The following is a 26,451-nucleotide window of genomic DNA, read 5'->3' as shown; positions in this document are numbered from 1 at the left end:
AGAAAATCCCCATGCAACTGGATAGGGCAAAAGAAAAAAGAAAAAAACACAGACAATAGGGACAGAACATGCACCTCTGGGAGGAAGCTGTGAATGAGAAAAAGTTCCCACCCACTACGAAGCCCCTTCACTGGCAGAGATGGGGGGTTGTGGGGGGAAGTTTCAGAGTCACAGAGGAGAGTGCAGCAACAGGGGTGCAGAGGGCAAAGTGCAGAGATTCCTGCACAGAGGATCAGTGCCAACCAACACTCACCAGCCTGAGAGGCTTGTCTGATCACCCGCCGGGGCAGGTGGGGGCTGGGAGCTGAGGCTCTGGCTTCAGAGGTCAGATCCCCGGGAGAGGACTCGGGTTGGCTTCGTGAACACAGCTTGAAGGGGGCTAGTGCACCACAGCGAGCTAGGAGGGAGTCCAGATAAAAGTCTGGACCTCCCTAAGAGACAAGAGACCACTGTTTCACAAGGAGAGGGGATTCCTTCCCTGTCTGCCCACAGAAGGCAGAGCACCGCCTAAACAAGCTCCAGAGACAGGCGTGAGCCACAGCTATCAGATCAGACACCAGAGATGGGCATGAAACACTAACACTGCTGCTGCAGCCACCAAGAATCCTGTGTGCAAGCACAGGTCATTATCCATAGCCCCCCAGGAGCCTGTGCAGCACACCACTGCCAGGGTCCCGTGATCCAGGACAAGTTCACCAGGAGAACACAAGGTGTGCCTCAGGCTCCTGCCGCCACAGGCTCACCCCACATTCCAATTATAACTACCATACCCATCCCTCCCCCCAGGCCTGAATGAGCAAGAGCCCCCTAATCACCCGATGCTTTAGCCCTGTCCTGTCTGGGCGGAAACAGATGCCTGAGGGCGACCTACACACACAAGTAGGGCCAAAACCAAAGCTGAACTCGAGGAACTCTGAGAATAAAGAAGAGAAAGGGAAATTTCTCAGTGCAGCCTCAGGAGCAGTGGATTAAATCCCCACCAACAACTTGATATACCCTGCATCTGTGGAATACCTGAATAGACAACAAACCTTCCCAAAATTGAGGCGGTGGACTTTGCGAGCAATAGGAGCTTGGGGTTTGCTGTTGTGACCGATTTGTTTCTGATTTTTATGTTTATCTTAGTTTAGCTGTTAGCACTTTTCATCATTGGCGGATTTCTTTATTGGTTTGGCTGCTGTCTTCTTTTTTTTTTAGTATTATTATTATTTTTTCTTTCTTTTTTTCTTCGTTTTCTTCTGAGCCATGTTGCTGACAGGGTCTTGGTGCTCCGGCCTGGGGTCAGGCCGGAGACTCTGAGGTAGGAGAGCAGAGTTCAGGACACTGGACCATCAGAGACCTCCCGGCCCAATGTAGTATCAACTGGCGAGAGCTCTCCCAAATATCTCCATCTCAGTGCTAAGACCCAGCTCCACCCAATGGCCAGCAAGCTCCAGTGCTGAAGCCCCATGCCAAATAACCAGCAAGACAGGAACACAACCCCAACCATTAGCAGAGAGACTCCCTAAAATCATAATAAGTTCATAGACACCCCAAAACACACCACGAGATGAGGCCCTGCCCCCAGAAAGACAAAATCCAGCCCCAACCACCAAAACACAGGCAACCATCCCCTCCACCAGAAAACCTACACAAACCACTGAACCAACCTCACTCACTGGGGTCAGGCACCAAGAACAACGGGAACTACAAACCTGCAGCCTGCGAAAAGGAGACCCCAAACACAGTAAGTTAACCAAAATGAGAAGACAAAGACATACGCAGCAGATGAAGGAGCAAGGTAAAAACCCACCAGACCAAACAAATGAAGGGGACATAGGCAGTCTACCTGAAAAAGAATTCATAGCAAGGATAGTAAAGATGATACAAAATCTTGGAAACAGAATGGAGAAAATAAAAGAAACGTTTAACAAGGACACAGAAGAACTAAAGACCAAACAAACAATGATGAACACAATAAATAAAACTAAAAATTCTCTAGAAGGAATCAATAGCAGAATACCTGAGGCAGAAGAACGGATAAATGACCTGGATGATAAAACAGTGGAAATAACTACTGCAAAGCAGAATAAAGAAAAAAGAATGACAAGAATTGAGGACAGTCTCAGAGACTTCTGGGACAACATTAAGCACACCAACATTCAAATTACAGGGGTCCCAGAAGAAGAAGAGAAAAAGAAAGGGACTGAGAAGATATTTGAAGAGATTATAGTTGAAAACTTCCCTAATATGGGAAAGGAAATAGTCAATCAAGCCCAGGAAGCACAGAGAGTCCCATACAGGACAAATCCAAAGAGAAACATGCCAAGACACATATTGATCAAACTATCAAAAATTAAATACAAAGAAAAAATGTTAAAAACAGCAAGGGAAAAGCAACAAATAACATACAAGGGAATCCCCATAAGGTTAAGAGCTGACCTTTCAGCAGAAACTCTGCAAGCCAGAAGGGAGTGGCAGGACATATTCAAAGTGATGAAAGGGAAAAACCTACAAGAAAGATTACTCTACTCAGCAAGGATCTCATTCAGATTTAATGGAGAAAGTAAAAGCTTTACAGACAAGCCAAAGTTAAGAGAATTCAACACCACGAAACCAACTTTACAACAAATGCTAAAGGAACTTCTCTCAGCAGGAAACACAAGAGAAGGAAAAGAACTACGATAACAAACGCAAAACAATTAAGAAAATGGTAATAGTAACATACATATCAATAATTACCTTAAATGTTAATGGATTAAATGCTCCAACCAAAAGACACAGACTGTCTGAATGGATACAAAAATAAGACCCGTATGTATGCTGTCTACAAGAGACCCACTTCAGACCTAGAGACACATACAGACTGAAAGTGAGGGGATGGAAAAAGATATTCCATGCAAATGGAAATCAAAACAAAGCTGGAGTAGCCATTCTCATATCAGACAAAATAGACTTTAAAATAAAGACTATTACAAAAGACAAGCAAGACACTACATAATGATCAAGGGATCAATCCAAGAAGATGATATAACAGTTGTAAATATTCATGCACCCAACATAGGAGCACCTCAATACATAAGGCAAATACTAACAGCCATAAAAGGGGAAATCGAAAGTAACACAGTCATAGTAGGGGACTTTACACTCCACTTTCACCTATGGACAGATCATCCAAAATGAAAATAAATAAGGAAACACAAACTTTAAATGACACATTAAACAACATGGACTTAACTGATATTTATAGGACATTCCATCCAAAAACAACAGAATACACTTTCTTCTCAAGTGCTCATGGAACATTCCCCAAGATACATCATACCTTGGGTCACAGATCAAGCATTGGTAAATTTAAGAAAATTGAAATCATATCAATTATCTTTTCTGACTACAATATTATGAGACTAAATATCAATTACAGGAAAAAAACTGTAAAAAATACAAACACATGGAGGCTAAACAATACACTACTAAATAACCAAGAGATCACTGAAGAAATCAAAGAGGAAATCAAAAAATACCTTGAAACAAATGACAATTAAAACATGATGACCCCAAACCTATGGGATGCAGCAAAAGCTATTCTAACAGGGAAGTTTATAGCAATACAAGCCTACCTCAAGAAAAGAGAAAAATCTTAAATAAACAACCTAACCTTACACCTAAAGCAGTTAGAGAAGGAAGAACAAAAAAACTCTAAAGTTAGCAGAAGGAAAGAAATCATAAAGATCAGATCAGAAATAAATGAAAAAGAAATGAAGGAAACGATAGCAAAGATCAATAAAACTAAAAGCTGGTTCTTTGAGAAGATAAACAAAAGTGAAAAACCATTAGCCAGACTCATCAAGAAAAAAAGGGAGAAGACTCAAATCAACAGAACTAGAAATGAAAAAGGAGAAGTAACAACTGACACTGCAGAAATACAAAGGATCATGAGAGATTACTACAAACAACTATATGCCAATAAAATGGACAACCTGGAAGAAATGGACAAATTCTTAGAACAGCACAACCTTCCAATACTCAACCAGGAAGAAACAGAAATTATAAACAGACCAATCACAAGCACTGAAATTGAAACTCTGATTAAAAATCTTCCAAAAAACAAAAGCCCAGGACCAGATGGCTTCACAGGCAAATTATATTAAACATTTAGAGAAGAGCTAACACCTATCCTTCTCAAACTCTTCCAAAATATAGCAGAGGGAGGAGCACTCCCAAACTCATTCTACGAGGCCACCATCACCCTGATACCAAAACCAGTAAAAGATGTCACAAAGAAAGAAAACTACAGGCCAATATCACTGATGAACATAGATGCAATAATCCTCAACAAAGTACTAGCAAACAGAATCCAATGGCACGTTAAAAGGATCATACACCATGATCAAGTGGGGTTTATCCCAGGAATGCAAGGATTCTTCAATATACAGAAATCATTCAACGTGATACACCATATTAACAAACTGGATAAAAAGCATATGATAATCTCAACAGATGAAGAAAAAGCTTTTGAGAAGATTCAACACCCATTTATGATAAAAACTCTCCTGAAAGTAGGCATAAAGGGAACCTACTTCAACATAATAAAGGCCATATATGACAAACTCACAGCTAACATCATTCTCAATGGTGAAAAACTGAAACCATTTCCTCTAAGATCAGGAACAAGACAAGGTTGCCCACACTCACCGCTATTATTCAACATAGTTTTGGAAGTTTTAGCCACAGCAACCAGAGAAGAAAAAGAAGTAAAAGGAATCCAAATTGGAAAAGAAGAAGTAAAACTGTCACTGTTTGCAAGTGACATGATACTATACGTAGAGGATCCAAAAGATGCTACCAGAAAACTACTAGAGGTAATCAATGAATTTGGTACAGTAGCAGGATACAAAATTAATGCATAGAAATCTCTTGCTTTCCTATACACTAATGATGAAAAATCTGAGAGAAAAATTAAGCTAACACTCCCATTTACCACTGCAACAAAAAGAATAACATACTTAGGAATAAACCTACCTAAGGAGACAAAAGACCTGTAGGCAGAAAACTATAAGACACTGATGAAAGAAATTAAAGAGAATACAAACAGATGGAGAGATACACCATGATCTTGGATTGGAAGAGTCAACATTGTGAAAATGACTATACTACCCAAAGCATTCCAGCGATTCAATGCAATCCCTATCAAACTACCAATGGCATTTTTCACAGACCTAGAACAAAAAATTTCACAATTTTTATGGAAACACAAAAGACCCTGAATAGCCTAAGGAATCTTGAGAAATAAAAATGGAGCTGGAGAAATTCGGCTCCCTGACTTCAGACTATACTCCAAAGCTACAGTAATCAAGGCAGTATGATATTGGCACAAAAAGAGAAATATAGCTCAATGGAACAGGATAGAAAGCCCAGAGATAAACCCACGCACATATGATCACCTTATCGTTGATAAAGGAGGCAAGAACATACAATGGAGAAAAGACAGCCTCTTCAATAAGTGGTGCTGGGAAAACTGGACAGCTACATGTAAAAGAATGATACTAGAACACTACCTAACACCATACACAAAAATAAACTCAAAATGGATTAAAGACCTAAATGTAAGGCCAGACACTATAAGACTCTTAGAGGAAAACATAGGCAGAACACTCTATGACATAAATCACAGTAAGACCCTTTTTGACCCACCTCCTAGAGAAATGGAAATAAAAACAAATGGGACCTAATCAAACTTAAAAGCTTTTGCACAGCAAAGGAAGCCATAAAGACCACAAGACAACCCTCAGAATGGGAGAAAATATTTGCAAATGAAGCAACTGACAAAGGATTAATCTCCAAAATATATAAGCAGCTCATGCAGCTCAATATCAAAAAAACAAACAACGAAATCCAAAAATGGGCAGAAGACCTAAATCGACATTTCTCCAAAGAAGATATACAGATTGCCAACAAACACATGAAAGGATGCTCAACATCAATAATCATTAGAGAAATGCAAATCAAAACTACAATGAGGTATCACCTCACACCAGTCAGAATGGCCATCATCAAGAAATCTACAAACAATAAACGCTGGAGAGGGTGTGGAGAAAAGGGAACCCTCTTGCACTGTTGGTGGGAATGTAAATTGATCCAGCCACTATGGAGAACAGTATGGAGGTTCCTTAAAAAACTAAAAATAGAACTACCATATGACCTAGTAATCCCACTACTGGGCATATGCCCTGAGAAAACCATAATTCAAAAAGAGTCATGTACCACAATGTTCATTGCAGCTCTATTTACAATAGCCAGGACATGGAAGCAACCTAAGTGTCCATCGACACTACGGTCCACAATAGATTTTAAGCCAATACAAGTATTTGGAAACAGTCCCTTATAACTCTCTCAACAAATATGAAATAAGCTACTGAGTTTATTAAGCTCAGGGAAAAATATGCAGTGAGGCCAACATTCACATTAATTGAAGGGGCAGGGTACATTGGCACAAGCTTTCTGAAAAGCATTTGGCCTTTCAAAGTTCACACCCTCAGAGGAATCAATCCTAAGGAAATACTGAGAAGAAGCCAAATATTTATATAAAGAATGTTCACAGTAAATTCATTTATAATTATAAAAACCTGAAAACAATCTGTATGTACAATAAGAAAGGACTGGTCAAGATGATTATGACATTCTATAAAATGGAATATTATATAGACATTCAAAGTCACATTTTGAAGGTTAATATTGAAAAATTCTAATAATATAATGCTCCATGAAAAATCAGCATATAGATATATAGAAGAGGAATAGAGGAGGGTTGGAGATAGAGTGAGAGCAAGAGAGAGAGAGAGAGAGAGAGAGAGATGAAGATGGAGATGAAGATGGAGATCACAAGACGTACTGAGCTGAACAGTGAGTAATGGTGAAATGTACTGAGCTTGAAAAGTGTAATTGGTGCTTTATTTTGTCACTTACACAAGTCTCCAGATTGCCTATGATAAGTGAGCATTAGTTTCACAATCAGATGAGAATAACACATGATAAATAACAAGGAATTCATCTTTGAATATTACTGTGAGTCTTCCCTGGGCTATGGAGTGAAGAATAACATATAACTGGTATTCAACAGCTGTTGTTTCCTACCTTTAAAGACAAAGACAAATGAGTTCATGCTTGAATCGTAGCAATAGTGATTTCGATTAGGTATAAATAAAACTGCTTAACTATAAGGTCATATGGCATAGTATATTTCACAAGAGACGTTTCACATCATCCATCAGAGATTGTTCCAGAAAGTGTAGCTAGCTACCAGTCTCAGATAATATAAGGTCATTTCCACAACAATCCAAGTAGATGAACATGATCACCTCAAATTCTTTCCCAGCTCTAAGCTCTATGAAAATATAAAGCGATCTACTTTAATAGAATTAAAAGGTCTTAAGTTACTGAAACCAACCTGTATTTCCTTTCTCAGACCTGAACACTAATAACATAGCATTACTAATTAGACCCTGTTGTTCACGTGATTTCTACAAAACCACAAATGTACCAGCATAAATTGAATCAATGGATTTCAGAGTCATGTTTCTAAAAAGCAAGGCATTCACTCCTAATGTAATGTTTTTGGTGCGGCATTGACTTTAAACTGAATTCAAGAGTGTTGAAACTTAACAAATAGATTAGTATTTCCAATCACAGAGGCAGAACTCTCGTGATCATCATAACTAATAATTATAGCAAATGAGTACCCACAGACACAATGACTTACCAGATATTAATAGAGGAAGTTTAGTGAGAGAGCTACACTTAAAAAGTGTCTATTAGACAAAAGAGAGTAAAACACAATCAAATGACATTGAGGGTTATATCACATACCTATCAGATGAGTGAAATCAATGTCTAATCTTTGTCTGTACTTGAAATCTGGGTCCATACCACTGCAGTGCAGCACTATCTGTGAAACACATTCCTCAACTATTTTGTAATACTGTGGCCTGCAAAAGAGAAGAAGTAATCTTGAATACCTTTTCTAACTATACAAATCAATTTTCTTAAGAAGTGATTCTGCATGATAAAGAAAACGAGGTCATTTTCTAGCAGGCTAAAAAACCCTTTTCTAGCCATTACACTCACTCAGGAGGAATATGCCTAAGCTTAAAGATGGGCTGGATGTTATAGTGCAAAACCCATTGTAATATAATCAACTGTGAACACTTAGTGACTTAATACTCTAGTTTGCAGGAATTCATGCTTGTGTTCAAAGATACTTATCAACCTTATCTACTTACTTAAGCTATTGTTCCTGAAGTTAATAAAAACAAATGACTCTTTAGTTCTACATCTATGGATACAGAAATGGTTCTAGGCCTCTCCAAGTTCTAAATTTCAATAAGGAATGAGTACCTTGGCATTACATGGCAAACAATGTATTGAATTTACTGCCACACTTTTACTCAAGATAGCTATAACAGCTTTTACAAAACTGGACTCAGCCACTTATGTTACAGACTACTCCAAAGATCTATTTATACACATATTTTAAAAGATCCATTTTATAGACACATACACACTAAATATGCATGGCGATAGCTTCAATTTGTTCAAAGTGTCAAAGGTTTTGAAACATTTCCTAATTCTGTAATCTATCAAGGTAATTCTGGCCTTAAAAATGACCACTTACATACTTCAAAAAATTTAAAAAGGCATTTTTTGCATTAAAATTCGGGGAAAATTTAGTATTTATCAGCAGCTAATAAATTCAACAGAGAAAAATCAGAAAGAAATACTACTATGGACAAACTATGACATAAACATCCCTAAAATTAGTGTGCTGATAACTAGCCAACCTACTAAAAGTTTGCAAATAAAGCCAAACATATTCTAATTGCTCTTATATGTCTTTTGTCATGGGGCCGATCTCAAGGATAAGAATAACTAGTAATATGTATTACACATCTGAGGCTTTTTCAAGTCATCATCAGGTCTAGGGTAAACAATATTGGATTATAATCAATCTAGTCAATGACTCTGGGTAAACAGGGAAAACACAATGGTTCTCTTTCAGGACAAATTAATTATCCATAAGCAGAATAAAAGTGCTAGTTGCACATCTACCTCACATGGATGTTCTCAGGATGAAAAGGATGTCATGTTAGAACTTCTTGTTTATTCAAAGTTACTGAGAAATGGATGGTTTCACACAAATTATTTCCCCAGGTAACTATGTACCCATGGGCACAGTACCCCTTTAGTTGCCAGCACTTATTTGAGAAAACAACAATCATTTTGGTTGGATTACTATATTTCCTGCTTTAAAAAAAACAGCATATTTTAAACATTTTTCTATGTCTCTGTAACATCATGATGCCCATCAGTTATTGCAACTGGCCTGAACTATAAGAGAACTATAATAGTTCTCTATGGACTTTAGAATTGTCATTTTTGTTGTGACTGTACCCGACCCCATGGTAGCCTTCCTTTGCCCTTTAATCAAGCAAGGTTTGAGAAATCAGAGAACCTAGGTTGCTAGAATTTCATGCATATTAGAGTACAAAGAACAACTAAGAGTCTCTTAAACAGTTAAATATAAGATCATGGTCACCAACGTATGGATAATTTCAGTCATTCAGAAACCCTTCTCTAATTTTCTGGTTTTCAGATATATTACCAGAACTACACTCTGAAATTTCTGACTTTATGGATTATTATTATATTCGTTTATTTAGAAGAATTACATTGCTGTGTATACAGCTGAAATATTAGTATTATTATTTTCTTAGATAAGATCACACCTATTTCTAGATAAATACTATACAAGAGGAATAACAATAGTCTTATTAAAATCTACAAGGACTTAAAATGCTTACTAAAGAGCAAATGTTATCATTGCTGTTTTTATTATTATTAAACTTCTGAAGGAGGGCTTCCTTCAGCTACCAGGTTCAAAAAAATATCCACATCCACACACCCTGTGCACACTAAAATTAAAGCACTTTTACCACATTACAATATAGTGATACTATCTCTATATTCTATTGTTCCTACCACCACATTATATAAATTCATGGGAAGTGTGGCAGATACTGCTAGATGTCCTATGATGCCCACTCTTCTCTTTTTCCTTTACTATTTGAACTTTATGTTTACCTGTGTATATTGCTTGCCAGAATAATATTTCCCATTTCCTTTCACTTATTGCTTCATAAAATCATCTCAGAACTTAGTGGTTCAAAACAATAACATAATCTTATTATCCCTCACATTTTTGTGGGTAAGAAATTCAGGAGGAGCCAGTCAAGTCCGTTGGCTCAGATCTTACACATGGCTTCAGCCAGCTAGAGAGAGACCTAGAAGAATAGGTGGACTGAACATAAAAAAAAAAAAAAAAGTACGAGGACTTAAAAGTTCTACCATAGACTCTTCAGAGCTTACCCTGTGCCACAAAAAAAATTCATCATAGGGTCAGTAAAATCTGTTGGGTTCATTGCTACTGAAATGGCATACCTCATTTTTATAAGTATATTCTTCTGTCCCAATTAAAAATAGATTTTGACACCTTTTTAAAAATGTTATCTAGAGTCGTCAAACTCTTATACTCCATGCATATATATATATATATATATATATGCATATACTGTCTAGACCCCACTACATTGTTAATTTTCCTTTAATATCCAATTCAAATTATACAAATTGTACTCTCGTAACAGCCTCTTACCTGATATAATAATCATTTCTGATGAGCAAAAAATGTTGTAGAATGGATAATAAGTAATTTTCAGCAGCAGTGTCCTTCAACATATTATACAGAAGATGGTACACTTCATTCATATCAGTGGAAAGTAAGTAAAGGAAAAAAATCAAAGATTCTTGATAACAGTTTCATTCATAACAAAAGCAGCTTCAGTTTTGAAAACACTGATATATCATTTTGTTTGCATTACTGTTTCTAAACCTTCAACTCCATGTTCCAGTATTTAAAACATTTCCAAAACGAAATTTAACCTATGGATCACTTTAACCTTTTAACAAGTGAAAGAGACTTAGAGTATTTCCAAGACCATTTAACCATTAAACGCTTAAATGATCAGCTGTTCATTATATTTTAAAATTCCAGCTTATAGTTGGTACCATTGGAACAGCAATGCCATTAATGAAAATGTTTTTTTCTTGACCTTCCTGTGGTTGTGATGGGAACCTATATTATGCATGCAAGCCAATACTCCTGTCTTTTCACTGCCCACATAAGATAGTAAGGCAAATAAGCATTGTGTGGGCTGCTAAAAGTTCATAAAAACCAGTTTTATTTTATACAGATGAAATACTTACTACATATGAAATCATTACTGTTTGCATTCATTTGTATGTCATTATTTGATAAGGAACTTGAAACATATTTTTCTTAGGATATAAAAAGAGTGGTAGAAGTTTAAATGCTTTTAGTAAACTAGAAAACAGATTTAAAAACTGGATTCACTTTTATAAGAAAAGCGAGGACCTAGAAAAATCGATGTAAAAGAAAAGGAGAAGAGGAGATGTAATTCAGCATCTTAAAAATAACCTGAAATGTCAACGTTTTCTCTGAAATAGAATTAAGTATGTGATGGATTACTTCTTAGACCCCATGTAAGAGTGTTGTGTTAAAGTCTCATAAGGTCCTCTCGATGGCTGCGGAATAGATCCAAAAATAGCTTTCTGATGAAGAGAAATTTATATAAAGCAAGATATTTATTAATTGATATAAAAAGCATTTAATATTATAGAGACCACTGTAGACTAGAGTCACTGATGAAGGATAAGAAATTACTAGAAATTATCTCTCATAATAACAAAATTGTTATTCATTGCACTTATCCAGTACTCATGTGTAAGATGCTTTGATAGGAACATGGGGGAAAAAGTTGAAACACTTGTGCCCTCCATCTCATAGGCACAAAGAAGTGTATATAAATAAGGCAGATGCAAGCAAAGTACTGTAGAGTGAGAAGGAAGATGGAAGAAGACGTTATAGAGAAAAACTCCAGCTCAAAGGTCATTTTGGTTCCGAAGTATTTCCCAATTTCCCCAGAACCCATAAGTAAGAAATTTAATGGGTGTGAAACAAATGGCCAGCAATGCTATGACAACCATCTTTTAGATCTAAAATCATTTTGTATAAAATCATTGCCATAGGAAGATTATATGCTAGTTGTGTTTGACTCAAATGCTTCTACTCTAGCATCCTTGTTATAGTCAGACCCTATCACATCTAAACTTTTTTTCCCCCCGCTAAGGAACCAAAATATTTGGATTGAGAATAAGACATCTATTTGAATTGAATGATATCTCTAAATCACTGGAGTACCATTTAATAAACTGAAAAAGTATATTACCTATAGTCACATATGAACTCACTGAACTTTTCCCAAAAAAAAATCCTTATCCATGAGGAATACTGCCTTAGGCTCTTGTCTATTCAAGACCACTGAGCAGAGTATACCTATAATGCAGCAAGCCATTGTGCGGATTTCAATACAGTCTATGTAAATCATCAGGACAGTCTGACAATTCTTCAACATGAATCTCAAGGACAGCATCATCGTGAAGTTCTAATATAAATAAATGGATATAAATTGGGCTAGCAGACAAGAATTCTAATAATGGTTCACAAAATCACACACAAATCCCTTTTTCACAGTACATGCAAAATGATTTCTGTGGTTCGTGAAAAGGATATTCCATTTCTGCTCGAATGTCATTGAGACGGTGTGATAATTCAGTTAGATCGTCCTCTTTGTTCTCATCAAATACTTTCAACTGAATATCAAGCTCGTCATTCTCTTTTTCTTTCAGATCCTAATATATAAACAGAAAACTTAACAGACGAATAACAGTTTGACAACACCATACTTTGGCAATAAAGGCCTGACACTATTATTCATCTACATACACAGAAGCAATTTCAAATATTGACCCAGGCACTTGGTTTCCTGAAAGAAAGTAAATGTACTCTGTTTTTCTATTTTAAAATGAAAGAACCTCATTGCATTCACAGCATTTCTTTTCATGCTCCAGATTTTGACAATTCACATTTAAAAATTAACAATCACTTTCGCAACGGAAAAAAACTAATTGCTACAAACCCAAATTAAATGCTGTCGCTTTGACTAAACACACTAATCAAAGATCGCAAAAGAACTCATGCAGTTAGAACATTCACATATGCCTCTGGCAAAAAATGCGAATATAGATCAATTGTATTAATGAAGAACAAATGCAAGGATATATTCAAGCACAACAGTCCCAAGTATGGCGTGGAAAGTTGTAAAACAAATTTATTTTAAATGACATTTTGTGATTTTAAAGCAAAAAGGCGTCAGGACTTTTTAATCAAGATGCACAACTAGCCTCCTCCCCCACCTTTTATTTTTGCTTAGCCGAATCACAAAATACCAACTTGGGCATCAAAGACCTGTTTTTGTAATACATTATAAGCACATGCATTACAAACCTCTGATAATTTTCAAAATCATAGTATAAACAAAATCTTTGGAAGCATGCCACACTAGAGATTGTTGGGCTTAATATATATCACCTGGAATATCTTTTAATATGTGTCCATTAAGTTGCCGCTTTCAAAACCCAAATCGATAATCACAACTGTGGATGCTCAAGGGTGATACCGAAAGAGGGACTAGGATGTTCAGAGCTGAGCTTGAACTCTAAAAGGAAATGCAAGCACGGTGTACTTCAAATTAGGTCGATAAAACAAACTCGGATCCATTTTTTTGTTTCTATTTTTATTCAATAGGACGATTTTAAATGGAGATGCAACGGCTATTACTGAAGCTAAACACAAATTTATGCAATTTCTAGGTGTTCTTTTTCTAACATTCACATACATAATAATTTACCTACAGAGCATATGAAAATATTAATATGTTTCTATATAATTGCATATAAAATACATAACAAATACATGTATTTAAACTTAGTTTCCTCTTGAGTAATAATTTGTTTTAGGTCTAACTTTCCACTTTGAAGGGGAATGAAGAAATTTATTGGAATGTAAAGTTATCTAACATTGGTGAGTTATATTATCAGGTGATTTCTGAACTCTATTCAGAAAAGAGCAGGAGCCAGACACACCCAATATGCTGGTCATTGCAGAAAAAACCTTTAATACATTTTATAATATGGAATTTTTCCTTATTCTTACGTCACAAGATATTCTTTCTTAGATGTTCACTATCAGACTTTAACACATTCAAATATGTTTGAAAAATAGAAAAAACAAGTTAATTAAATACTGTCATTTAATCAGCATCAGAACTTTACAAAACATGGACTCAACCTTCATGATTAAAATATTTTCAGTGAAAATAACTGGTTAAATGTTTATTTCAGTTTTTAACTAGGACAACACATTATTTATATAATATATATGGTATGTGAACATGTACAGCACAATATAAAAATATAGATATGTATAAATGAAATATCTCATAGTGTTCATTAATAATGCTCCATTAAAATATATATGCATATCTACATACACACACATATATAAAAAATTTCCTTTCATTCAAATGTCAAACCTTGAAAGGTATATTCAAAAATTCTTGATAAAATAAACATTTAATGAATTAATAAAAGTTTCATATAGCACAAATGTGACAGATACCCCATTGAAAAAAGGGAAATGCATCACTGAAGTTTATATTTTAAATGAAGAATGGCATAAAATTACTGAATTACACTACTAATAATTACGTGAAATACTGTAAATATGTTTCAGTTATTTTTTAAACAGATTTGCTGTACAGATACGGAATATTTTCAGCAGATTCTCTAAAACATATAATTAAGTCTCTATAATATGGTGTACTTCAAAGGAAATCAAAGTCCATTACCAGTACATGACTGATTACCAGTCAAGCAATCAAAATTGAGTCTTCACAAGAGTAAGAAAGGGTTTGTCGGTCTTTTAAAAGAGGTTAAGAATGACTGCTGCCTACAGACACAATTTCTTACTATCTTGTTCCTTCACATATCTGACTTATCTAATATTTTCTTAATTTATTTAACTAACTAAAAGGCAGATGGAGAAAACTTCACAAGAAATCAATGTAAGTTAACTACAGAGAAAATACTATTTTAAAAATCACTATATAGTGTTTAATAACTCATTTGTCCCAAATTACTAAAGCAAATTTATAAAAAGTAAATTTTCCATGTAAGTGAAATATAAACTCTCTTTAAACGTCATAATTTATCTATAGAGACAGGGCAAATTTTGAAAATAAATTTCTACAGAATGTAATTAAAATAACTGTCCTTGTATTGAGGATTCTAATAATTATATGAAACAAAAGTTTCACTCTACTACAATGATGGTCTCAGGGATTACTGAAATACTAAGAACTATTAAGAACTATTCTTCCCCAATACCTAATGATTCCACATAGGTATAATTTTTGATCCATGTACCAACAATTTATATTAGCCCTAGCCACGTCTAATTTGCTGCTTTGAATATGATATATTCCAGAAAATTAGGAAGCTCCTCCTGTTAGAACAGTGTATAAAATAAGAGTAAATAGGATAAAAGCCAGGATATTAAAGACTCATCTATGAATATATTATTAGGCTTCCATGCATGTGCAAAAGATGTTTGATATTACTATGAATTCTAGTGGTTGAAATGTAAATATTTAGTAAATTAGATAGCTAGACAGCAGTTGACATGTTAGGTACATCTACTATACATTAAAGCATGACCATTCTGACTTTTGCTCCAAATTGTGATAATAAAACTACAAGGACAACAGCAACAGTAGTGAAATGTATGGTATTAAGGGAAGGACCTCTAATCTCAGGGTCTATCTGCCTAGATTCTGATTCTCATATTGTATATCAGAAATACCTGGGGAGGATTATTTTCTTTCAAACCAAACATCTCTGCCCTACCCCCAATAAGATTTTGATAGACTCTCTTTAGGGGGCCATGCCCAACTTCTTGAGAACCAGAGCCCTATTTAGCCATATTTCACTCCATTGTCACAGGAAGAAAAAGAAATTGAGAATCCTTGTAGGTTCTATTCCAAAACTTTAAGAGGCAGAAACATGACACTTCTCACTTTCCTCTTGCTGAAGGATCCCTGAAATCTAAGAATCAGGGCATACTGAAGAGATGTGATAGTTAAAGAAAAATCTAACTGGAAGCATAAGTTAAGAGGTACAGGGTACCGCAAGAGGCTTTATATACAGCTATAGGGCCAATGCGAAAGTGTAGCTAAGAAACACTGATGCAAAATCTTAGCTGTCAATGTAACCAAAGGAAAAATACCATGAGACCACTGAACCCAGCAGAAATGAGCACACCCTGGCAAACGTGCAAAAGGTAAGGACAAGAGCTACTGTGCATACCCTTTCTGAAAAGATGAGGACTTAAATAAATTGAGAGTCACAGTTTTCTTGACCAGCCATTCAGTAGCATAAGGTAGAAAATGAATGTTTAATTATAAATAGACACAGGGAAATGAAAGCTGGAAGAGACAGCAACAACTAAGGCAGAAAAACATGGCATATTAGTAAATGAGTAGAGGATCTTCAGGAGCCCCTGAGGCCAAGTATCCAAAGACATGAGTACTCTCCCAGAAACAGAGGACCAGCTCCGAGAGGACAAGGATGGAAACACTGAGTAGGCAACTCAAAAGCACACTAGAATGAGGACTGTAATATTACCTCTAGCTACATAAGACCACAGACTTTTCATGAGGAGAGATTTGTGACAAAACAAGAATAAGTGTGTTACATACACTATAACTAGTGAATGTGCCTAAGTTAACTGCATATTGAACCTCTATTCGGGTCACTTACGATGATGCTTTGATTCACTGCAACCAATTCCTTGCTTTTTAAAGTCATGGATGAAAGAACCATTCAAAGTGGAATTGACATAGAAATTTCTAAAACCGCACAGACCCAATCATATATCTTATTAAAATGGGTTTCAATAGACCCAACTGTATATTTTATGATGATGAGTTTCAACCACTTTCAGTTAAGACTATCAGAAGACAAGTTACAGATGCATGCTACAAACTAGTCCCTCACCAGGAAATATCCCTGATTTTGGTATTTCTAATACCCTAGGGATACCTTATATGCACGCTCATTGACATTTGTTTTATTTTGTTTTTTCTTTCCTCAGTCCTTTTATTCCCCACCCCTACATTTACTTCTTGTTTATCAGGTATGGTCTAAGTAGCTTAAATAAAGAAACTAGTGAGATTTTACTTGTCTCCTTTAAAAATGTCATGGTCTTGAACAAAATCCTTCTTTAGTTAACATACTAAGTGAAGTATAAAGTCATGGTAGTTATATTTCTATTTATAGAATAAGTGTGCTCATTTATCTTAGAACAAGCCTATAAAGTTATTTCAAAAATGTTTTTGGGCTTCCCTGGTGGCGCAGTGGTTGAGAGTCTGCCTGCTAATGCAGGGGACACGGGCTCGAGCCCTGGTCTGGGAAGATCCCATATGCCGCGGAGCAACTAGGCCCGTGAGCCACAACTGCTGAGCCTGCGCGCGTCTGGAGCCTGTGCCCCGCAACGGGAGGGGCCGCGATAGTGAGAGGCCCACGCACCGCGATGAAGAGTGGCCCCCGCTTGCCCCAACTAGAGAAAGCCCTCGCACGAAACGAAGACCCAAACACAGCTAAAAAAAAAAAAAAAAATTAACCCCAAATCTCAGTGGATTCACCAAATAAACGTTCATTTAAAAAAAAAAAAAATGTTTTTAACAGTATCACAATTAGCGCAGATATCCACACTCAATTTAAGAAATAAAATTGTTTTTCTTTAGAAAAGTTGCTACGGAATTATAACAAGAATACCATCCTTATGTTATGTGTCTAGAATATACTAATCAAAATTTTATGCATACTTATGCTGAATATAAAGGAAATCAATCTAAGTTATCAAAGAGGAAAGCAAAAAAATTTTAATGAAAAATTGAAATGGCAAAAAAATAGCAGTCTTTTATGTTCTCAGTATTCAAAGTCAAAGAAAAGTTCCCTTTCGACTTCAAGAAGACCAAAAAAGCCATCATTTCTGGACATATCATTAGCTGAATTCCGAATCATCAGTTGTATGTAGAGACTAACACTACTGCAATATCAAAAAGCTTACAAAATGTCCAGTGCTTTACAAAAGGAAACGGCAAGGCACATTTATTTACTTTGCTGAAAGTACTTTTGTCTAAAGAGAGAAAAACATTAAAGTTCATAAGCATAATAAACATGCACATTCCACTTACTGGTAACATTGTTTTTAGTCCTGAACGAAGGAATTCATTCCTTAAATGTATTCGAAAATCAAGCTCATAAGGAGATGTGACAAGGGCATTTATAAACTGCATGCAGGCCACCTGCAATTAGAAAGTAAACTTTGTTAAAAAAAAAAAAAAGTTTTTTTAAATTAAAGAAATACTTAATGCATTCAGATAATTTTTTTCCATTTACTAAAGGAATACATACATATATTATGAAATATATCAAGAAATGCAAATGTTTATATAAGTATAATGATTATGAGTTTACAGTAGAAACAAAAAAATTAACAGTAGAGTTTCTAATGTCCAGAGAAATTCTAACGAAAATATGATGGTTGGTCAAGTACTGCTATGCTTTGCTAAACAATATGAAGGAATATTAAACTTTCTCTGAGAAACTCCAAGTTCCAACAGTGTGGATATAGAGTCCTTTAAGAAGATCATGAAATGTATCTTTCATATCCAGCTGTCCTCAGAGGGCGCTTGGCCTCAATTCTATATGGTTATAAACACTTTTCTAAAATAAATCAAACAAAGCTATAAAAGTACCCTGATGTTAAACAGGGAACAGTGATAACTTAGAGAAATTATTACACTAAGTTACACTCTCTCCATTCTATTATTGGATAGATTTGCACAAAATATAGAGTATTAAACTATATGAATAAGATGAATTAATTTACTATATAAAAAAATGAATGCAAGTGAATTAAGATCAACTAGAAGGCACTATGACACAAATACTAATGTGCATTGCATGATAAAGTAAATATAAGAGCTTGTTTCCAAGTAAAGGTGATTCATTACTTAGACTGACGCTGGAAAATGGGTTTTGGTTTTCTTCTGTTTTTGAGGTTCCCTATTATAAAAGAGGAGGGAGTTATTTTCTGGTAATTGCAAGCTAGGAGAGTGTCAACCAAATGCTAACTGCCAAGTGTTCCAAAGATTATTCCTCATTTTTGGAAAATGCTGCTCACGTCTAAGGCAATTGGCTAATAGTTTAAGTGAAGAGCTGCACGTTGAAATTGATATTTTTAAAGTGCAATGAGTGTAGTGTTCAAAGAGCTGACTGCAAGGGGACCACTGGAAAATACCAGATTTAGTAAATATGTTAAGTATATATAGAAAGGGGCACAAATATATCAATAGTTAGTATGGAAAAACACATCAGCAAAAGAAAAATATTTCAAATGTATTTTGACTTGACCTTATCCAGACCTGTTATTATGATAGTGATTTTTTTCTAGTAGAGACAAATATTAAAAGCTATATTGCTTTTATTGTTATGTCTTTATCTTATGCATTTAAGCTGTTTTGGGGGAGATTAGCCTATCTAGCTCACATCCAGGTTCAAAAATCAAAAGTTGCATGCATTAAAAGGGATTATCGAGGTTGTCTCTAACATTACTAGCTATCTAAATGATAATTGAACAATGTAGCCCAATTCTTATGAATGCTCAAATGTCAAGCTAAATCACTTAGACATCTGACTAAATATTTGCCATTGACTTGGCATTACCTCAAAAGTCATATCAGATAAGTTATTATGATGCTTATGCCTTAATGGGTTACTTAACCTTCCTGTTTACAGTAAGAAAATGTTTAAGTCTTCATATAGTTTCAGTAGGCTGGAATATAAGTTTGCACAGCGTATGAGTCCATAGGTATATTATGACTGTATTTGCATGAATGATTCTTGTTATGTTACAACTCTGACCTGACCGAACAAGCTAAAATACATGTCCAATCCAAAATTAATAGAGAGAAAAGTTGCCATCTGCTAGGATTGTTTTTGCCAGAAGAAATTCTAGCTTAATGGCTTGTATTAATACCCTACAAGCAAAGAGAACATTTCCATAAGAAACAAGTTAATGAGTCTTGGAATTGTACCTTTATACAATAAAAGTATTTGGATCAGGAAGTTATAAAAATAGTAAAAGCCAAAAAAATTAATGAATGTAACATCAAAATAATTTTACATTTAATAATATAAATGTTGCAATGCTTTTAAATACTCACTTAACACACAATGTATGAATATATAACTAAATGCTAAAAAAAGAAGTTACATCCATTGACTATAGTAAAAAATAGCACACACTTTGAAGTCAGTAGTTTAAACAGGTAACAGCACTGGTTTATCAATGTACTATTTATTGTTTATCAAATTCTAATAGATATTTAATTACTTACAAATAGCATAAGATGAATATTCATACTATCATGTCATTTTCCAACATAATCTGCTAAAGCAATGCTCTTTAATAGGAATATTTACATTGTATGAATGTGGAGAACAAAAAAAATCATCTTAATTATCTCCATTCCTTTATACTACTACACAATTACTGCCCTTTTCAGAAGGTAGGAACAAAATCAATCCAATTGTCACTATTTACAAAGTTAAATTTTTAAAATGTAATTAGTTTAAAGGGCAGAATATATTATTATTTAATTATAAATTGAAATACCCATTGTGTGGATTCTGAATTCATAGCTAAATACAAACCCCCAAACTATTATCATCATTAATATGCTGTATTAGTTTTTGTTACCAGACAATTTAGGAGCTTTACATAATTCACCATCTAATCTCATCCTCACAAAAACCATGAGATAAGTGTTGCTATTATCCTTATTTCACAGATGATGAAGCTGAGACTCAAAGCAGATAAATAACTTATACAAGGTGACACAGCAAGGAGGAAACTCATGATTCTAAACATATCACTTTACTCCAAATATAGTATAATTTCCAGCACATTCCAGATGCCTTATAAACTCCATTCCTAGATTAACACAACAAAATATTTTAAGGATGGGTAAGATAATAAAATTTAACTAGTGCATCATGTTTAAAATATTGGGAATACCTAACTTTGAAACTACAGGTTAATTAGAAAAACATATAATTATTTTAATATGCTGTCTAGTATATAAAATGGTTATGTTATGGTTATCAAGTATACCTCAATAAAAATAAAGTGGTTATCATAATACATAATGGAATGTGAAAGGAAGAAAGGAAGAAAGAAAGAAAGGAAGGAAGGAAGGAAGGAAGAAAGAAAGGAAGACAGAAAGAAAGAAAAGAAAGAGAGAGGAAGAGAGAGAGGGAGAGAGGGAGGGGGGAAGGGAGGAAGGGAGATAGAAAATGGTTTCTGGAATGTGTTACATTCCACTTTATATATATCCTGAACAGTGACCTATGGACAGCATCCCATCATCCAAAACAATGGCCTCTCCTTTACTTCCTGCCACCCTACTCCCTCCACTCCCTATTCAGCATAGATGTGCATGCAAATACACACATCACATACACACACACACACACACACACACACACACACACGAGCATGCTGTTCAATACAGAGCCACTGACTACAATTTAAATTTAGCTTAATTATAATTAAATAAAATTTAAAATGCTGTTGCTCAGTTTCATTAGTTACAGTTCAAGTGTTCAACAGCCACATGTGGCTAGTGGCTCCCATATTGGACAGCACAGATATAGGAGACTGCAGAAAGTTTGACTGACTAGCACTGCACTGGACACTTTAAAAAGGATTCTGGCCTAATATCTAAAACCTAAGATCCAAAGCAGTATAAAATTCATTTCTGAATAATGGAACTTTCCAAATTGGCATGTTCGACTTCCAAGTATATAAATCTTTAAGAGCATGATTGAATGATATTGTCCTCTTACAATGAAAAATCAATCTACTTTCAAAAAACAAAAATCCAACTCCAGAGATAGAAAATAAAGAATTACGGGATTTGAAAGCTAGAAAGAACATAAAATACTCTGGTCCAATATCCTCATTTAAAGATAAGGAAACTGAAAACCTAGGAAGATTAGATGATTTGCCCAAGACTGTATAGCTAATAATAAAACACAAAGATTGGATTTGAACTCAGGCCTCATGACTTTTAGTCTTGGAATCTTTCTACCACACTATAATGCACAAATCAGGCATTGCTGAATAGCATTCTTCCCTGTACTGGAAAGAAAACAAGTGCCTTTAAATAGAAATCACAGAGTCCACTAGCCAGATTTCATCTGTTGCTTAGTTTCTTTATAATGTATCTAAGGTTCAAAATGGTCTGCCACATTTATTTGATTTAAATTCAGCTTCCATGAGAATTAAAATTCAAAAATAATAGGAAGTCTGAATTTTCTCCATTATTGATAAACATACTAGGCTAGAACCACGATTCTGATTTTTAACCAGTAAAAAAAGTTTCTGTATTTGCAATGCTATTAAATGATCTCCCTATATTATATGGAGAATTTTACATGATATCTATATAACCCATTTAACAAATGCATAAACATGTACATAAAAACCACCAACTTTGCACATGTGAGAAAGCATCCAATAATTTCTGCCATGCATAATTATACTAAACTGAATTACTATCAATTTTTCTATAACATTATGATCCTTCCTCTACCATAATAGTATACATTCTTTGTATAATAATCACCTATATTCTTTAGTCACAGGGTGCTATTGTCTTCATCCTGGGGTGTGGGGTGTGGTATAGAGAGTGAAATATCACAAAATAAATTTCAAGCTTCCTAAAGATATGGCTCTGTATTTGTTTAGGGTTTTCTTTGTAACCCCTAACTGCCGCCAATAAAATGTTTAAAATATAATGGGTGAAGAGTCATTAAATGTTTCAAATTTTATTGACATGAGATATATTACTACAAAAAGAAATTGCATTCAGTTTCTTAAGTGATAGAGAGGGAAAATATTTAAACATAAAATATCTTCACAAAATTCCTGGGAAAATGCTAGAATCTTTTATTTACTGTAACTCACCAGCTTTGAAAACTATACAAACATCTGTCTGATCATAATTCATAGAGCTATGTAGTACAATAATTGCCAACTCTAGGACATTCTCAGACAGATTATCCATATTGCCATTAGCTGTGACAAATTGTGCTTTTAAAATGTTATTGACGCAGTCACACATTGACCTTATTAAGTACTTTCTTGACACTAACAAGGTCTTTCTTTATCCCAGCCCAGTGGGAGTTAGGAAAAAAGATGGTTTGAGTCAAAATAAGTACCAATGAAGAAAGATACAAACGTACAGAGAACGTTATTAAGTCATAAAATGGAGGATTCCAGGCACGGCATTGCCATGTACAAAGGTATGGAGGCAGAGAGATGAAATAGCATAAAATGTTCAGGAAACTGGGTACAGTATGACTGGATCAAAAACTATATGTAGAAGAATGACGGAATATGAGGTTAGAGACAAAGCGACAGTTAGATGATGAAGTATTGATATTTTGTGTGGACTAGCATTAGACTTCACTCCTAGTGGCTATGGGAAGATGTTACAGGATTTTAAGCAGTGATATAACAAGAATGGCATTTCAGAAGTATAACTCTGTGGAAAATGATTTAAAAGGGGCTGGAATGAAGGGTAGAAGATATTTAAGAGTCCAGGGAAATTATAAAACATTGAGATGTGACAAAGCCCTGAAACAAAGAAGTGGCGGGGGCAGTGGGTAGATACTATTATACTAAGGAAGGAAAGTACAGCACTAAGGCAGTAGAATTGGTAGGATTTGGTGACTGAGGGAATGGTGGATGGAGAAAGAGTATATTTGAAAATGACTATTATGTTTCTCGATTATGCTACTTGGTGGACAATGCTAAGGTTAACCAGGAATGGGCAAACAAGAGAAAGGCAGGCCTGGAAGACCATCAGGATGGCAGAGGAGTAAGACGTGGAGATAACCTTCCTCCCCACAAATACATCAGAAATACATCTACATGTGGAACAACTCCTACAGAACACCTACTGAACGCTGGCAGAAGCCCTCAGACTTCCCAAAAGGAAAGAAAATCCCCAAGTACCTGGGTAGAGCAAAAGAAAAAAGAAAAAACAGAGACAAAAGAATAGGGACGGGACCTGCACCTCTGGGAGGGCGCTGTGAAGGAGGAAAGGTTTCCACACACTAGGAAGACCCTTCACGGGTGGAGACTGCGGGTGGCGGAGGGGGGAGCTTCGGAGCCAAAGAGGAGAGCGCAGCAACAGGGGTGCAGAGGGCAAAGTGGAGCGATTCCTGCACAGAGGATCGGTGCCGACCAGCACTCACCAGCCCAAAAGGCTTGTCTGCTCATCCGCCAGGACAAGTGGGGGCTGGGAGCTGAGGCTCGGGCTTCGGAGGTCAGATGCCAGGGAGAGGGCTGGGGTTAGCAGAGTGAACACAGCCTGAAGGGGGCTAGTGCACCACAGCTAGCCGGGAGGGAGTCCGGGAAAAAGTCTGGACCCGCCGAACAGGCAAGAGACCACTGTTTCGGGGTGCACAAGGAGAGGGGATTCAGAGCAGCACCTAAACGACCTCCAGAGATGGGTGTGAGCCGCGGCTATCAGCGCAGACCCCACAGACGGGCATGAAGCACTAAGGCTGCTGCTGTAGCCACCAAGAAGCCTGTGTGCAAGCACAGGTCACTCTCCACACCTCCGCTCCCAGGAGCCTGTGCAGCCCACCACTGCCAGGGTCCCGTGATCCAGGGACAACTTCCCCGGGGAGAACACACGGCACGCCTCAGGCTGTTACAACGTCACACTGACCTCTGCCACCACAGGCTTGCCCCACATTCTCTACCCCTCCCTCCCACTGGCCTGAGTGAGCCAGATACCCCTAATCGGCTGCTACTTTAACCCTGTCCTCATTGGGTGGGGAACAGATGCCCTCAGGTGACCTACACACAGAGGCGGGGCCAAATCCAAAGCTGAACCCCAGGAGCTGTGAGAACAAAGAAGAGAAAGGGAAATCTCTCCATGCAGCCTCAGGAGCAGCGGATTAAGTCCCCACAATCAACTTCATATACCCAGCATCTCTGGAATACCTGAATAGACAATGAATCATCCCAAAATTGAGGCGGTGGACTTTGGGAGCAACTGTAGACTTGGGGCTTGCTTCCTGCATCTAATTTATTCCTGGCTTTATGTTTATCTTAGTTTAGTATTTAGAGTTTCTTATTATTGGTAGATTTCTTTATTGATTTTTTTACTCTATTCCTTTTTCGTTTTTTTATATATAGACTTTTTTTTTTCCTTTTTCTCTTTTTGTGACTGTGTACGTGTATGCTTCTTTCCGTAATTTTGTCTGTAAAGCTCTGCTTTTACCATTTGTGGTAGGGTTCTGCCTGTCGGTTTCTTTTTTTTTTTGTATAGTTTTTAGTGCTTGATATCATTGGTGGATTTGTTTGTTGGTTTGGTTGCTCTCTTCTTTCTTTTTTTTTTTCACTTTTTAATTTTTATATTTTTAATAATTTTTTTTATTTTTTAAGTTTATTTTATTTAATTAATTTATTTATTTCATGCTTCTTTTGTCCCTTTTCTCTGAGACATGTGGCTGAGAGGGTCTTTGTGCCCTGGCCAGGTGTCAGGCCAGTGCCTCTGAGGTGGGAGAGCCGAGTTCAGACATTGGTCCACCAGAGACCTCGTGGTTCCATGTAATATCAAATGGCAAAGCCCTCTCAGAGATCTCCATCTCAACACTATGACCCGCTCCACTCAATGACCAGCAAGCTACATTTCTGGACACCCTATGCCAAACAACTAGCAAGACAGGAACACAACCCCACCCATAAGCAGAGAGGCTGCCTAAAATCATTATAAGGTCACAGACACCCCAAAACACACCACTGGACACAGTCCTGCCCAGCAGAAAGACAAGATCCAGCCTCATCCACCAGAACACAGGCACCAGTCCCCTCCACCAGGAAGCTTACACAATCCACTGAACCAACCTTACCCCCTGGGGGCAGAAACCAAAAACAACGGGAACTATGAACCTGCAGCCTGTGAAAAGGACACCCCAAACACAGTAAGTTAAGCAAAAGGAGAAGACAGAGAAATACACAGCAGAGGAAGGAGCAAGGTAAAAACCCACCAGACCAAACAAATGAAGAGGACATAGGCAGTCCACCTAAAAAAGAATTCAGAGTAATGATAGTAAAGATAATCCAAAATTTTGGAAATAGAAACAAGAAAATACAAGAAACATTTAACAAAGACCTAGAAGAACTGAAGAGCAAACAAACAATGATGAACAACAAAATAAATGAAATTAAAAATTCTCTAGAAGGAATCAATAGCAGAATAACTGAGGCAGAAGAACGGATAAGTGACC

General features: G+C 36.2%; 1 protein-coding gene across 7 annotated transcripts in view; it reads right to left on the bottom strand.

Moving 5' to 3' along the window:
• Positions 1-26,451, bottom strand: part of DIAPH2 (diaphanous related formin 2) — an 860,940-nt gene that overhangs the window by 591,572 nt on the left and 242,917 nt on the right. For all 7 annotated transcript variants that reach the window (XM_082377063.1, XM_082377064.1, XM_082377062.1 and 4 more), the window contains 4 exons: positions 18,270-18,380; positions 12,686-12,804; positions 10,688-10,804; positions 7,846-7,964 (listed from right to left, as the gene is read on the bottom strand). In XM_082377063.1, coding sequence (XP_082233189.1) covers positions 7,846-7,964; positions 10,688-10,804; positions 12,686-12,804; positions 18,270-18,380 — 466 coding nt within the window. The remainder of the gene's footprint in view (positions 1-7,845; positions 7,965-10,687; positions 10,805-12,685; positions 12,805-18,269; positions 18,381-26,451) is intronic.

This window comes from Balaenoptera borealis, assembly GCF_965194805.1.
Source record: "Balaenoptera borealis genome assembly, chromosome: X".
NCBI lineage: Eukaryota > Metazoa > Chordata > Mammalia > Artiodactyla > Balaenopteridae > Balaenoptera > Balaenoptera borealis.
Note: the sequence above shows the minus strand (reverse complement) of the source record. Positions and strands in the feature narration are given on the sequence as shown.